This window comes from Exophiala oligosperma (assembly GCF_000835515.1).
Source record: "Exophiala oligosperma strain CBS 72588 unplaced genomic scaffold supercont1.7, whole genome shotgun sequence".
Lineage (NCBI taxonomy): Eukaryota > Fungi > Ascomycota > Eurotiomycetes > Chaetothyriales > Herpotrichiellaceae > Exophiala > Exophiala oligosperma.
Genome location: NW_015622824.1, coordinates 1,994,678 through 2,010,489, shown reverse-complemented (window position 1 = coordinate 2,010,489; position 15,812 = coordinate 1,994,678). Strand labels below are relative to the sequence as shown.

At 49.5% G+C, this 15,812-nt stretch overlaps 4 protein-coding genes across 4 annotated transcripts; 2 read left to right on the top strand and 2 right to left on the bottom strand.

The window, feature by feature from the left end:
* Positions 1–250: 250 nt before the first annotated feature.
* PV06_07970 (uncharacterized protein) lies at positions 251–2,822 on the top strand (the record flags this gene model as incomplete). The annotated part of the gene is made up of 4 exons (XM_016409259.1): positions 251–597; positions 672–812; positions 879–1,305; positions 1,371–2,822. The coding sequence occupies 4 exons, from the start codon at positions 251–253 to the stop codon at positions 2,820–2,822; spliced, it is 2,367 nt and encodes a 788-aa protein (XP_016261013.1).
* Positions 2,823–3,323: 501 nt separating this feature from the next.
* Positions 3,324–4,810, bottom strand: PV06_07969 (uncharacterized protein; the record flags this gene model as incomplete). Its single annotated transcript, XM_016409258.1, has 2 exons — positions 3,324–3,855; positions 3,956–4,810. The coding sequence occupies 2 exons, from the start codon at positions 4,808–4,810 to the stop codon at positions 3,433–3,435; spliced, it is 1,278 nt and encodes a 425-aa protein (XP_016261012.1). The 3' UTR covers positions 3,324–3,432.
* A 4,570-nt stretch (positions 4,811–9,380) lies between these two features.
* On the top strand, positions 9,381–9,752 carry PV06_07968 (uncharacterized protein; the record flags this gene model as incomplete). The annotated part of the gene is made up of 1 exon (XM_016409257.1): positions 9,381–9,752. One exon carries the CDS (start codon positions 9,381–9,383, stop codon positions 9,750–9,752), a length of 372 nt encoding a protein of 123 aa, XP_016261011.1.
* Positions 9,753–11,269: 1,517 nt separating this feature from the next.
* On the bottom strand, positions 11,270–15,543 carry PV06_07967 (uncharacterized protein; the record flags this gene model as incomplete). The annotated part of the gene is made up of 8 exons (XM_016409256.1): positions 11,270–11,520; positions 11,581–12,259; positions 12,312–12,553; positions 12,605–12,998; positions 13,050–13,480; positions 13,527–14,220; positions 14,269–15,319; positions 15,368–15,543. The coding sequence occupies 8 exons, from the start codon at positions 15,541–15,543 to the stop codon at positions 11,270–11,272; spliced, it is 3,918 nt and encodes a 1,305-aa protein (XP_016261010.1).
* Between the last annotated feature and the right edge of the window lie 269 nt (positions 15,544–15,812).

The following is a 15,812-nucleotide window of genomic DNA, read 5'->3' as shown; positions in this document are numbered from 1 at the left end:
ATCAGGCAGAAGGGCTCCTACACGGCAGGGAGGACTGCTAGGTACAGAAGTGCAATGTACAAGAGCAGGAGCTGGTGCCTGACCGGCTTTCAATCCTGCGACTTTCTGTTCGTTCGTTTGGCCGCGTTGTTCGGCTGAGAAGATGAGCCGTGGTGACGGGGAGAACGACATGGTAAATGCTGAAGCATCCTTCTCATCCAGGACACGGTGCAAAACCTTCTTTCTCGTCTAAACCTGCATCCATGGCAAAATGGAGGACCAGGGCGGCATGGAAGACAACACCACGAAACTCACAACTGAAGAATACCTGGAACTCATGGAGAGTGTTGGTTACAATGTTGAAGGACGGACAGTGCCACATCTCTGGGGCGCTTATTCCTCCATATTCAACGACGTTCGTGAGATAGGCCGAACCAACAAGGAAAACTTCATCCGCAAATTTGAGCCGCACGATCCGTACGTCGTGGCTAAAAGGATCCAGGCAAATGGACTCGTGGAGAAAGCGTGGAGTTGCTTCAAGCGACGGGACAATGAGTTCGGATGGAGGAAGGAGGTTGAGTTCAGAGCATTTGAATGCTTTGACTCGGAAGTCGCGTGGTAAGTGTGTCCGGTGATTCGTTGCTCCCTTAAGCGAAGGTAGTCTGAACTGACCAATTGATTGTTTCCTCTAGTCATGTCTGTCTCAAGCGGCTTTCGAAAGTGAAATTCGAAGCCAGGCCCATCGACCCCGGCGCAGCGGAAGATCTTCGACGTAGAAGACTGCGGAGAAGATTGTGTGAGTGCACACCTCTTCAGCGGGCAGTATTCATGACGTTAGTTTTGGGCCCCAGGTCAAGATACACAATACTGATTGATGACTGATGAATGGTGGTACACAGCACCGGCAGCAATGAGTATCCCCGAATCTTCACGCGAGAGATTGACAGACCTATTTTCCACGAAGACATGTCATCACAAATGAGAAGGCGGCTGAGGACGCAGAGGCCGGACCGAGTCATTGGCCTTGCTCGAACTCGTACGTTCAAGCACCTACTCCCATCACTGAGGAAGAGATGTTCCGCCTTCAACAAGAGACACGTCCTCTATCCATTCATAGTCATTGAAGCAAAGGCTGCCGAAAATACCAGCAATGCAAGTTTCGGAAGCATGCTTCGACAGACGGCGTTTGCCGTGCGAACGTGTATGCGCCTACAGCAGAATTTGAAGGATGAAACCGGCCTAGACCATCAATGTTTGGTCTGGAACTTCGTCATCTTGGGAGAGGATTGGAGATTGTATGCTGCTGTCCCAGACGGAGATGGAGTGGTGAGTCTTTTGTTAAAAACAAATCATGGTCCATATGAGTTTACCGAGTTCTTACAATTCCAAAGCAACTGTTTGACCTGTGGCACGGATCAATTTTACACGAAGATGGGGCATTTCAACTGCTCCTGATCCTTGACTATCTCTGTGACTGGGCTAGTGATGTTTATCGCCCAAGCATACTTGCTTGCCTCGCAGGCGGACGAACAAACCTCAGGCAGGTTCGCCTCTCTCCGAGCGGCACCGAGGCCTCGTCACAGATGTCCGAAATAGGGATATCCAATTTTCCAGACATTTCACTTCCCTTGAGGTCATCGACTGCGCCGGAGCAAGCACACGCTGAACTGGTCGGAGATCTCGATGCCGACAAGGAGACGATATTGCAGAGACACCGGCAGCCAGATCCGGCTTCGTCTTCGGCAACAGAAAACGCACTCGACACCCACCAGTGGCGCAAGTGGGAAGAAGCAGATCCCGACGAGCATCCCTGGGCGGCTCATGCTACAATTCGTCATTCAAACGTCGTGCAATATAGTTACTGGCAACTGATTCTGCCCGTGGACAAAAAGGTCCTCGAGAATTGTCTAGAGGTCGTCTTTCCCAAGATATCAGCTGAAGAGGCGGCTAGACAACTTGTAAACACAATGTGCGATACAAACATGACTGTGAAGACCCGGTGGAAGTTTGATGCAAAACAGATGCCCCCAGGTGAGTCGCCTGGGGTGGAGATCCTGGTCAGAGCTTTAGTATATGCTCAATGTGCACTGAAACCTGAGAATTGGCGCATCACTCGGAGACTATCGTGCATTTTATGCAGCCAGAGAGCACTACAGCAACTGGCTGAAATTGCACACGTGGTCTTACCACCTACCGGCCTCGTGGACGATGAAATTGGCAGCGGCATCAATTGCCAACAGGTGCTGCAAGCCATCGACAAGCTCAAGCTCTGTAGCGGACAAAAGTCGGCGGGGCTGGCCATGTTCCGGCGTCAATTATGCCTGCGGGCGACTCACAAGGTGTCTGATGGATTCGAAGAGCTGGAGTGGTTTGCATTTTCCCACCAGTCATCAGCCACCAACGTCGGGACAATAAAAACCACGCGAAAACTTGCAAGTGTCATTGCAAGCACTTTCTTCGGCAGGAAGCGACACCCTACGGTGGCGCCCGTGTTGGCACCCTACGTCGAGGCGGAATCGACGTTGCACATCCTCCCAACCGACCACGAGATGGACAATCTGGCGAGGCGGGAAGCCGACGCGTTGAGGTTCAAGAGTCCCGGGATCCTGATCAAGAAACCCACCACCTGGCCGGGGAAGACGCCAGAGTTCTGCCTGTTGGTGACGGAGGAGAACGTCGACTTTGAAGACGAGGTCAGGCTCGGCGAGATGATTGAAGAGGCCCAGGCCGCGGACGAGGTGTTCGGAGTTGTCAAGGAGCATGCGAATTGTGGCGGCTCGACGGAAGACATGGCGGCAATTTTCAGTCAGTGGGCCAAGAACATGAAGGGAGTGTTGGACTAGTGGTACAGCATTTAGCCCCGTTATGTAACACAAACGCGAGCCGGCCCTTGTAGAAAAGATGTACCTGGAATCCGTCGGTCAAATAGGGAACGTTGTCTGACCTGACATGTCGACTGCCCTTGTGTGTTCCTGACAAGTAGTCCAGCAAAGATTTTCTGTGTCTGACGACGTCCGCGTGCTTTGATGAAATAATTACTACGGAGTACCTCGTATACATTTGCCAGGAGTTTGTCCGGTATTTCTGAAAAGTGGTGATCAATTGTACTATACAAAACATTCTCCCTCCAAAAGGAGTCATTCTTGCAATGGAAAGGAAGAAAAACACAGACAAGCCTCATTTTGCCTTTATTGAACAGTAAACCGTACTGAATAGCCAAAGGTCATGACAAACTGCCGAGAAAAGAGACTTGTCGTGACAAAAGAGGAGAAGTTGCCCCGGCCCCTCTGAATGCGTGTGCGCAATAACAATTTCCCCAAGACGATGAAGTCTGAAGAAGAAAAATGACTATGTACAAGAAGAGAAATGACCGAATCAATGCGGCGCGCGCGCAGAGTTTTGTCCTCTATTTCTTCCGTGTTTGGTCTCCCAGAGACAACAGTGCTCGGAAAATCAAGAGTAGTTCTCCGCGGCTTTCGTGTCGGTGCTGGACTCGAGCGCCACATTGTCGACAACGACCTGACTGCCTGTGACGCTGGTGACTCGGACGGTGGCGGTGTCGCCGGGGAGGGTCCCGTCGAGGACAAAAATGTTGTAGTTGTCGAGGGTGGTGTCTTGCCACGTCCTCCCCCCGTCGCCGCTCACCTCCAACTTGGAGGTTCGATACCGGGCGTTTTCGACCGTCGCGGCGAACCAGAACTTGGACGCTCCGCCGTGCATCCGAATCCACAGGGGCTCCGTCTCGGCCATGGGACAAGTGACCCACTCCCACTCGATGCCGTCGACTCCACCCCCAGAGTATGCGTCGGTGAGTTTGGCCCAAGTGTCGGGGGTCATGTCCAGATGCGTGGCGTTGCCTCCAGTCAGATTCGTAACCTACAACGGTGCAAAGTAACCATGATCGCGTCAGCCATTGGCCCTCTGGGACCCAACAATGGAAGGGCGCGATCGATCGATCGCATTTCTTCGTACGTACCATGACCGTGATGGTCTTGCCCTTGTAAGTGACAGAGATACAGCCGCCACAGTTGGCGCCATTGTTCCAAATCTCTTCCGAAATGCAGGTGGACCCGTCAATCCCGGCAGGGAGGGTGTAGTCGACGAAGCTGCAGGCGCCGTTCTGCCAGCAGTCTTCCTCCGAGCAGGAACCGCCGTAGCGTGTGCCCAGGCCGATGAAGACTTCGGAGGCGGAAGAAGGAGAAGAGGAAGAAGCGGCAGATGTCGCTTCGGCCACGGTCGTCGACGTGGCTGAAACAGATGTGGTAGATGCCTGAGGCTTTCCAGAGACGGCTGCGACCGGCTGGTTGCTTGAGAAACTGGCAGTCCAAGTCGAAAAGCTGCTCAAGTCGAGGTAGTGGGAGACAAGTGTGGTGGATGCAGAGAGTGGCCAGCGAAGCGTCGTAGAGCTACCAGAAGCTGCTGCGATAGGGCGGATCGATGAATCCGAGGAGCCAGCGGTGGAGATCGAGGAGCTCACCGAGGATGGACCCTTGGGGTTGTTGGGCACCCCGATAGAAGATGGCTCCCACTCAGCCCAGCTAGGTGAGGCAGGCGTGGCAGGCGTGCTGGTCTCACCAGCAGCCTGGACCGAGACCGAAGACACGGACGTCGACACGGTCTCAGACACCACAGCGGTGATGGTTGAAGTCTTCCACTCAATCAAAGTGACGGTAGAAGCTCCAGAGAGCCCGTTTGGTGTCGAGGAAAAGATTGGGGTTGGCTCCCACTTCCAGTACAGGACAGGAGGCAGTCCATGACTGGGTGCCAAGCAAGAATCGTCGGCCAGCGTCGAGGCCGCAAGGCCCAAAACCGTCAAGAATGAAAACAACATTGTCCAAATTTCGCGGCTTGCTTTGTCTTTCTTCAGTTTCCCCCTCCTCCTTGCTTCTCTAAAGAACCCGCTTCTGTTGAAAAAGAACGTAAAAGGGAGTCTCTGGGTGCGCTTTAAAAACGAATGACAGAAGGAAGAAAAGTGCCAGCAAATAAAGGATGTCAAATTTGATTGATCCCACAAAGTTCACCATGTCTGATGAAACGTCTGCTTTTATAGGATAGTCCCAGCCGTACGAGTCGTCGGGCAGTCCGAGTTCTCCTTTGCAAGTTGACCAGATGGCTTGCCCATGCTAGGTCCGCATTCGTTGTTTCAGGACAAGACAAGAACTACATCTCCGGCATCCCAGTACCCTGCGGCTCAGAGTTGCCATGTTGTGGGCTTTTGGACTGCCAAATTTGTTGAAGGGCGACAGGTGCATAGGAGACAAGTAACAAATTATCAAGGGGCAGAAACGGGGTACATGTCCTTGTTGTTCACCTGGTCCTCGCTTTCCGCCATGAGGTTAGCGCTCCATGTTGCGTTCTCGACGGCTTAATGACAGGGTTCCATGAAAGCGAGCCGGAAGCCATATCTGACGCAGTTGTCCGATGCGAGGTCGCAGCGAAAGCAGGGGTTCTCGAGGGAAAGCCTCGTGGCAAACACTCGCATCTTTTCTGCAGTTCCGTGAGCCGAAGTGCCCAAGAACCGAATCTCGCTATCCCACTTGGTGTTTATATTGAGTTTCAAGGAACAAGCCGATCTCATGTGGAGCGGGGGGTTTGGCAATGGGTAAGAAGCTGGACCCTACTAGCAAGATACCCCGAGTGCAGATTGATCCGTATAAATCCTTTACTTGTAAAAAGAAGAGACGATATAGGACCTTTGAATATTGTTGGGAGACCCATTGAGTATTCCTGCGTAAACTCGTGGTGAGCATCCTTTGTGCACCAGTGTGTCTCTTGTAAGTTGTTCGAGGATAGACTTGGCCCTGCAGGGGTTTGTTGATGAAACGCGCGAACCATCGCGCTTATCAAAGTTTGATTCTTCACAGATCAAGAGGCAGCATAATTTCATTGACGCCATAATAATGCTGGTCCAAATAGATGGACTCGGTACTCAACGTGGCTGAGAGGGGCATTTTGATATTCGCTTGTCCACTCGGAGTTTTTCTGACTTTGGGTAGCGCCGAGTATCTTGGAACAGTCCACAAGTCGAGCCTGGTATCCTGAGTGACCGTACGGAGGGAGCATCCTCCAAGTCCTCGTAAAAACATAAAAAAGCCGGTTATGAACATTACCATCAATTCTACCCACCATGGGCCTGCTTTGAAATAGAGGCTTTGCAGTTCGAGGAGAGTCCTTCCAATAGATTAAGGAACCCGAGATCTCTGTAATGCTATAGATTGTCGAATCTCCAAGATGTGTTTTACTTCGTTGACCAGGCTGATTTGACGGAGTGACACGACGAGATTAAGTCAAACTTCAATTTAACTCAAGAAAGACGGAGGGTAATCAGGGTAACTAGGAGCATTTCGAAACTTAGCTCTTGTTAACCTCTTATCCGTTCTGTATATCCTAGTGACCAAAAGCTAGCCGATACCGATGGATCGCGAATCGAAATGGTATAAGCTAGTTAGCGTCTAGGAAAACAGTCATTCGTAAGGTGATGGCTTACGCAGAGCATACATTTGCTCCAAGAAGTACCAAAAGCAACCGTCGGCAGTTGACTTAAGCTAGGATAATTGGGTAACAATACATCTTTCGAGTAGGCTGCGCCTAAAGGTCAGTATCGACGGCGACGAAAATATGCGTACACGAGTGAATGTGGTGCTGCGTCGTGCAACAGTGCCTTACCCCTCCCTGTATCACTCAAATTAACCCCTTTTGACAAAACTGCTCATAACGACAGCTGGAATCCTTATCGGACTTCCCGATGAGGCCCGTGTCGGCGAAGTGGTGCATTCCTCTTTTCTGTGCAGTGGCCCTCTTTCTCATTGCTAACCTCAAGGCGATAACATGTCGTGCTGTTGTCGAGTCGATGGTCAACGGTTATGCAGGCTGTCACACTCTCGCTCATGCCAGCTTAAACCATCCAAATCGGGATTGCGCAGCACTCTATGCGGTTCCTACCTGCGACCGGTTGTTAATTTCTTCAGAATATGACTCTCCGCCAGTTATCTCTAAATGGTAAGGTAACCTACAAGTATAATTGACACTAGATGACAGTCGAAGGAGGCACGAGTAAATGCCGAAGAAATCGGGCGCAGAGGGGTCACAGCCAGTGTGATGCGTCATTGCCGTTAGTGCTAATAGTCGAGACGCCCTCACGCAAAGAGGCATATGAGGAGAATTCGTGTGGCTTCAGAAACGCTGCTTATCTGCGTCTCCTGATACGACTTTTCGCCGGCAAACATTCTCATTCGACCCTCAAGTAGAAAACCAGTGAAATGCCTTCCAATAGGTAGTGGTGCGGAATCAAAGGGCTACCACACCTATGCAAAATGGAGACGGGCAGACGAATGTAAGTACTTACTCTACTGCGAGCTGTCCACAAGATCAGCGATGGAATTATCGTAATAGCACTTGGAAATAAGGGCTCTTCGTTATTACCAGGTAGATTTATTCTTATATCTCTTGCCAAGACTTTATTTGGTTAAGATGTTTACACAAAGTTAGAAAGACTGTTCGGCAGTCTCATACATCTCTTCTCAATTCGTCACAATCTGCGAAAGGCGCCAAAAGGTAGCAGCTTGAGAAGATTGCCTGCGGTACTCTGCAAACAGAAATGTTTGGAGGTATTCAACAGCCCGATCAACACAAGTATCGTGGATACGGATGAGCCATAGCCGATCTGTATGCGACAACACTGTCAGATACGAAAGCATGCACCGAGATGTCAAATGTCCCTTGATGCTGTAGGGGTAACAAATGGCTCTAGCCTTTTACCTTTCGCAATGCGCAATGAACCAATGGCGAAGATATCGACGACAAGGCAACGATAATCCAAACTCCGAGGCCGGGAGTCCGAAGTGGTTCAACCCTCCGAAACACGACAAAATCACGGAGATTCCAGAACAACCCGAAAAACACTCCGTCTAGATACCCCCGTACTCTACGGGCACTAATTTACAACTACTCAAGGAAGTACTCGTACAGTCCATCAGGCAGGGCCATGGCGTCACCGGCGATTACCAAGCGTCGTTATCAGTCCTCCTCTTTACGGACTTCTATTGTCCCGCATTGAGTGATGGCCACGTCCCACAACACTACAGTTGCACAAGTTGAGGGTCTAGGCCCTCGAAAGCAACAATATTCTCAGCACATGATTACAAGGCAGTTGATACGAGTTATAATTGCAGGAAGAACCGAACATCGTCATCATCGTATGAGAGACATGTCAGGGATGTCTTGATAATCATGCCACACTAACCGATGTTAGCTGCGGCCTGACACGGGCATTCCAGCTTCTCTCCACTGACGGACCATATCTCCAGTATCTCGAGGCAGCCATGACCATGTTTCCGAACCATGTCCAAGACTCACGCCTCGTATTACCGGGTTGCTCCGGGATCAACACGGATTCCATTCGCCGTCGCACCATCGACATCCCAGTTGACGACAACGGGGCGTGCTGACTTGGGCCCAGTCGAGACTAAACCATCGCGTTTCCCCCCTCGGCTTCTCAAGAGGCTCACAAGTCAAAAGGTCTATAAGTATGTTGCACAAACCTTCACTGAGAGACTTTTCCAGCCTGTCCTCGTATTCAAATCCATCCTCCGTTTTCTTACACCCCATTTCCGTCTCGGACCTTTTTGAAACTCCTCTCTTCCATTCCCAATCTCCTCGGTCAGCAGCACCGAACCAACTCATAGGCTTCAAACAACCGGGCACAAACCAAGACCAAAATATCTGCTTACAGACACCTCTCGTGATCTCCGTACAACCGAGAGCCCATCAATAAATCGCCTGGCCCTTGCGTCATTCAATATACAAGGAAGAAGAAACGTCCGAGCTCGTTCCCAACTCATACATATACCTACTCAACCTCGGCGACCCTCTCTGTGCCCCTCACTTTCCAAAACCATCCGGACCATCATCTACTAAGCAATACATTTTCTCTACTACAACCAAGCAAGATGTCTAGCCCAGTCAACAATAACAACTTCCTCCAACTCATTCCCATCGCCCACCGCGCGGCCGTTCTCGAGACCACCACCGAGGTCGAGTCAATCATTCCCGCACTGCAAAAGACTCGCCGATCCAGCTCTACCGCGAGCGCCGATTCCAATGCTGCCGAGGAGCCTACCGTCCCCGTCACCAATAAGACCACGGTCGCCTCACCCGTTGACGATGTCAAGGTCACCGAATTTTTGAGATTGGGTCATTAAAGATGACGATATTCGTACGAATCTGTCTTTCAGCATCCCATCTTTACGAATTTCCTTACAAGGACGTGCCCTCTACCTGCTCATGGTAGGGTCGTCGATGTCATTTTTTGTTGTTTTTTTTCGATTCACGCCACCAATGTCTTATTACATGCACGACTACGAAACGAGTTTGATGGATACCAGCGCCAGCCATTTTCCTTGATGGTCCTCCTTGATGGCGATAATTTTTTTGTCTCTTTTCCATTTGCACCACTGCCGATCGGAGGCAGCTACCAGCACACACAAAACCTACACACGTCGTCGACCTTGCGGAATGAGGATTCCTTATTGCTTTCGTGGTCCGAAATGTTGACGACAAAAAAACAAGCACAGCCCGCCCAGGTTTTTCCTGTCTCTTTTGTTTTGCCCATGGCCAACCGTTTTGTTTTTCTCGGGACTCTGTCACCAGTTTGTTGGTACGCGTGTATGTCAGGCAGCAGCGGGAAAGCTACGAAAGGAAAGCCCATAGTGTTCTCGGGTCAATGGGAAAAGGGAAACGTACGTGCTACGGAAATGGAAACGTTATCTCTCTAGCAAGGAACGGAAACGCGCTAGAGAACGGGAAAGCATGCATGCATGCATGAATGTGGGGTTTTCGGGACGAAGTCGCAGATCAGGCGAAAGAGATCGGACTTATTCTTCTGACTTGGAGACATGCGGAGACGGAAACGGAGACGGAAACGGAAACCAAAGAAGATGAATGTCGGATCAAGTGGGGGGTTTCTTGATCCAGCACATGTACTTCAGTACGTATCTCCTGGATTGTTTTGTGGAGGAGGGAGAGGGGGGGGGCAGAGACAAGGGGGACGGTCTCATAGTTCTCATACAATAGTCGGCAAGGTCAGTCAGATGGCACTTGTCAAGTTCCTACTGAGTAAACCCACCCCCAAATGAATTTCATGTGGTCACAAAATGTTTTGTCTTCTGTAGGTGCCCGAGTAACCTGTTGAAGCGGTTCTTGCGTGTATTGTACACATCTGTCACATCATTCAACCACTCCAACTCCGCACCGGAGGAATGTCCCTCGACCTGTCACACAAAGAAACGATAAAATGTCCCGAGGTCCTGACATTTCTGGTCTCTCTGGGGATTCAATTCGCGCGGGCCCCGCGAAAAACTAGTTCACGACCCCCCACACAAGATCCTTGGGTTCCTTGGGGTCATGGTCAGATACACTCGTCCAGTAAAAGATTTGTCCTTTCAAAGCCGATCCCTTTGCTGAACGATATGTGCTGTCACGCTTATTGTCACACTGACAAAATGTCGCGTGCGAGAAAGGAGAAGATGAAACTTTGGGAGGATATGAAGAAGAAGAAGAAAAGAAGAAAAGAAGAAGGACGGGGAAATATCACAGGTGTTGCGACGGGTCGGCGACGTCTTGAAAGACAGGCCACCACTATTTCAGGTATAACCAACCCAAGTAAGACGCCGAGTTGCACTACACTACCAGTGGCACTGCGTCTTGCCCGTGTGACGTGACACGTACTCATCACCCCCCTTGTCTAGCTAGAAGGTGTGTCCCTGAACACTTTGGCGGTATCGGGATTTATTCTCTTATACTTCGTGCCGTCTTCGGGCGGGAAGAGAGTAGGAGTTGATGACCCTTTTGTCAGTGATCAAGTGTGATTTCTCCACACTGTCCCCATACCTAGATAGCCAAGTAGGTAAGTATTCGATCGAGCACTGATTCAAAAACAACGGGATCACACAGAACAGTGCGGCAAATTAATAACTTTTGAGGGGATGAAATCGTGAGGCAAGAGCCGCAAGTGATTGATCTATTTGTTACAATGAGGTGGAGTGACTCGAGTCCTGTAACTGGATTTCCAGCCGACTTTCTATCCTGTGGCTTTTGCTTTTCATCATGATGCCCTCCAAAAAATCATACCCGCAAGGCTATTTAGCTGGACCAAGGCCTTCCTACAAGGGAGGTGTAATGTTTTTTTGTTCCAGTCATACACTGATATCACCCTGCCTCCTTTCTCGGCACCGATCGATTCTCGAGTCGCGTTCGCCGACGCATCGTAGTCTTTGTACGTCCCACGTCCACATCACTCCTTTTGATCGTCATTAAGCTTGGCCCGTTTATTACCTCGAGGCATCTGTCCGAGCTTCACCCTTCCCACTTGTGTGTATCTCTCAATGACCCGACGAATCGTTTGAGCCACCTTCTTCGCGACGATTGGTGGTACAGCTCGGCACACAGTCTCATATTGCAAGTCTTCTGACCCGAAAAACACAAAGTCGTCGGGGAATCCTTGGATGCGTGCAAGTTCTCGGACAGTCAGACGATCTCTGCGGTCTGTATTGATCAAGTCATGATTAGCTTCCATACAAAGACATCAAGATGGATCCGACTTACCTGGATGTATCCATGATTGACGCCCAAGATGAAGAGCGATATCCGAGTCGGGCTCAATAACACTCGGATCATCTCCGGATGGATGTCGTCCGGTATTATGATTGAAGATGTACCCGGGTTCCCCAATTCGAGAGCACACAAGACCAACATCACCGCCGTGGATGCTACGTGGATTTTCGAAAGAAAGATCTCGCAGTACGTCAGCCATAGACAAGCGAGCGTCGTCTTCCGAACGCCAACGGATATTTGACAAGGCATTCGAAAAGGGACCTGCTGTAACAACCAAGATGTTCCTGGACTGGGGGAGACCTAGGTCTTTGAGTGAGAAAAGTCTGAGATGCACAGACATTCTCTTCTCCAACAGCTCCAGAATCGTGGCCGAGAACGTTGATACAGCGTTACGATGTAAAACGGCTGGTGAGAGTAGCATAACGTAGAAATCAGGCTCGAGAGCGTGTGCGACACCTCTAATATCTGTCAGAGGCTTCAAAAACTCCTCGATCGTGGGAAGAGCTTCATTCAGACGGTTCAACCTGAAATATTCTGATCCGCTTGAAATGAGAGCAACTTTAGGAGGGACTGGCTGCGACAAAGTGATATCCTGCAGTCGAGACATTTGGAAATCTCTCAAAATATCAGTAGGTATGCCATCAAAGACTTGACTGTTGTTATGACGAATCTGATAAAGTTAGCATTTTGAGAGATTGCTGTAAATTGAACAATATAAATACCTTCCATGTGGCGTCCTTGACATTGTCGAAGCCTAGAGCTGCTCGAATTGAGAAATTGGCTTGCGCGAAGCCCTCCGAGGTCCCGAGGACATTTGGCGATAAGTCAAAAACCAACGGTGATAGCGACGTAGTTGTGAACTTGCGACCTTTCCATCTGATGAGATGAGGCGCCAAAGATGTAAGGTACGTGCCACTTGGGTCTTGTGAAGCTTGAATTGCATATCGGCAGAAGAACCCAGAGTCTTTCGATTGTGTTAGAAGTTTTGCAGAGAAACACGATTAGCGAGACTTACTGTCTTCATTCATGGGCGAAGGAGCGATAAACTTGATGGCTGCTTCGTCAGATGCATGGACTAAGGCGATGTCTGCAACGTCAATCATCTCGGCGTCGATTGGCGTTCCCATCAGACTGAAATCTTCAAAATGTAGAATGAGCTCCTTGTTGCCAATTGTTTCACTAGACCCTCTCATCTTATTGAAGACACCAATGTCTGCGAGAAAGGAATACTTGGTGCCCACAAGGCGGTACACAGCATTGTCGTCGATTCCATATCTGAGAATGTCATGTATCAAAAGGACGTAGCGACGAGAATCGTGCTGTTCAATGAGAACCAGGGCGTTTTCGTTGTTCTCAAAGGTATAGTCCAAGTGCTCACATTCAAGGCTATTAAGACTTGTCGCATCGAACTGCTTCAGATTAGCTCTGGATTTTGATCGCTCTATAGGAACAGGGCGTACGTTTTTTGCCTCACGGCATTCAACGAAGGTTCCGTAAAGCTGAGGAAGGTGCTCGGTGTTCCATGTTTCCCAAGACCGACAATCTTCGGCATGCCTATCTACTTGGGCAGATTGGACTGTCATGTGGGCTGGTTGAACTACTGCTGGGGCAGATTGAACAGCTCCTTGGGCCGGTTGAACAGTTGCTTGGGTAGGTTGAATAGCTTTTCGAGAGGATCGAACGGCTGCCTGGGCAGGTTGAATGGCTGCTGGTGGAGAGGCGTAGAATGCCATAGCATTCAGACGGGACACCATCGGGAAATAAGTCTCGCGAGTGTCAAGTCCTCGAAAAAGGGCGTGAAATATGTTTCCAGGAATGGTTTGACGCGGGCATCCACAGGGATCAGCAGGTTGCGCAGCACCAGAGAATAAGTCAACAATATGTCCTGCTCCTAAGAAGGGTCAGTACACAAACCTGGTCATGATCACAGAACTCACTAGTATCGCTAATCAGAGCATTCTTCTTCGCCTCACATGAACTTGTCTTGTGCAAAATGACGGAATAATCAATGTATTCGCCGTAGTTGTCTGAGAACGCGCGGCTCTGGGCTCCCGCCCACGAAACAAGGAGCTCATCAGGATTTCCTGTGCCTTTCATACGAACCGCTCGGGGCATCTCCTGGAGCTTCTTTGCTATAGTGCTCCTTAGGGCTTGACATTCTCCGTGTTCGAGCTTCAATGGACCCTGAACCTCCCCAGCAACCATTTCAATTAGGTCGTTGATTGCATGATCGCATAAGAAGATGTCCTCGGAGGACAAGCAGCCATTTTTGGCTTCAAAAAGGCTACATTGCCTGTTCTGGTGGACTTCAGAAGATGCAAGCCATTTATCATGGATTCTGAGGAGACTGCCGGTACTTTGAAATAGCACATCAATATTCAAGGACCTACCTTTCACAACCTGGATATTGATGTGCTCCAAAGCTACGCTTGATTTCAAAGCACATCTGAGTGCTCTATCGACCTGAATACTGAACGTATGGTTTGGGATCGACACTGGTGGTGAGTGAGAGAAGAGGAAGACTCGTTCTTCATGTGGCGTGCGGACCAGCGAGTACTTTTTGAGAAGCTTCCAAAAGACACTCTTGAGTTTATAAGGGCGCTTGCCAAGGTCTTTTTCGATGATAGCATCCTGCACGAGTGGTAAGCATCGTTCGAAACTGACGGGCAAATTCCATACCTGGGTCATAGCATTTGAGGTAGTGCTATCTTCATCCGAGGAGAAGAAAAAGGAGTCGGGGAACGTTATTCTCATGTAGTCCCATAGTTTGCCCATTGTAAGTCTCGAAACGGTTTTGCTGGCTGAAAAGGTGTCGCCCGGATTACCATCATCTTGTAACAGATGGAAATAGTGGTCTGCGACTGCGTTGCTCCATCCGTTCAGGCACATAGCCTCTTGCCAGATTGCTGCAACCATTTGTGCTTCCTCGTGTCGATCCATCATTTTCTCTCGGTCTCGGTTTATTTTCCCATGGTGGAAATTGTAGCCAAATCGATAGTATGCAGAACTGGACCGATTCTCCTCAACTTTCAAGCCCTTCAGGTAGATTGCACCTATGTAAGCTCCAGCGAGGATCAGGTCTCCAGACCGAACGCGTAGAATGTCATTCTCCCCAAATTTCTGCAGGTCAAGAGTGACTGTCAACCACTTACGAAAATCTGTCAAACTAATTGCGGAGCGATTATTCTTGAGAGCCCCCACCTTCACAGTAGTATCTTCCCAAATATTCGGCGATAGAGAACGACGGAAAGAAGATGATGAACCTTTCAGTGTCGCAAAACGTGCTTTCTCTCTGCGTAGCATTTCAAGTGATCTCGGATTGAGACTGCAGTGTAAGATTTCATGCCCATTCTGTCCGCGTAGTACGAAATTCCAGTAGAAAGAATTCGACTCGAATTTCATTCCATAGCCATTTCGGACCATGACCAATGCAGCGAGTTTAAAGCCTTCACCGTGAAAGCCTGCAAGGTTTTCATCGTCCCTTTTACTGCTTTCTCCAAGATCGAGATGTTCTCTTTCTAGCTTCGCCTGGAAATTGCTCATTTCAAGAAGTCCTGTCTTTTTCTTGAATGTGATATACCCGAGTAGTTGTGAAGGTTGGTTCCGTGCTGGCGCGACTCTTGTTGGTAGATGGGCATGAACAGTGATGTCGATGGATAAATCATCCTCTGTGATGACAGGTTTAAAGAGATTGATATCCAGTTTGAAGGAAGAGAGGATACCATCTTTCCTGATTGATATTAGTGGAAATGATGATGAGAGAGGTGTTAGAGTATACCAGTTTTGATAAAGCTCTCTGAATGCATGTTCAGGTGTCCACGTGGGACTGTACCTCGTGCTCAGACCTAATGATATTTGACCTTTCTTCAGCGTGTAAGGATCATTATCACTTGTGTCAAGTTCTTCGTCGTCAGACGCTCTGTCTTGGAGAGGGCTCGAGGACGGCGGAGCCATACTGGTCAACTCAGCCTCAGCAAGGTAAAGGGCAGACAAGCTCAAGATGGTCTGATTGGGAGATCCGTTGTTTGAGAACGCGTCGTCTGAGAAGAAGAGAAAGGACTCGAAGGTGGACGGAGAAATGAAAATTCAAGTGAAGTGACAGAGGTAAAGTGAAGAGAGGATGACCAGTCAGTGACTCCTAGTGTCTTAGGCATTCATGCTGCGTTCAAAGGGCTCTCTGAGCCCAATTCTAGATTGGTCATTCCAGCCATCATCAACTGGCT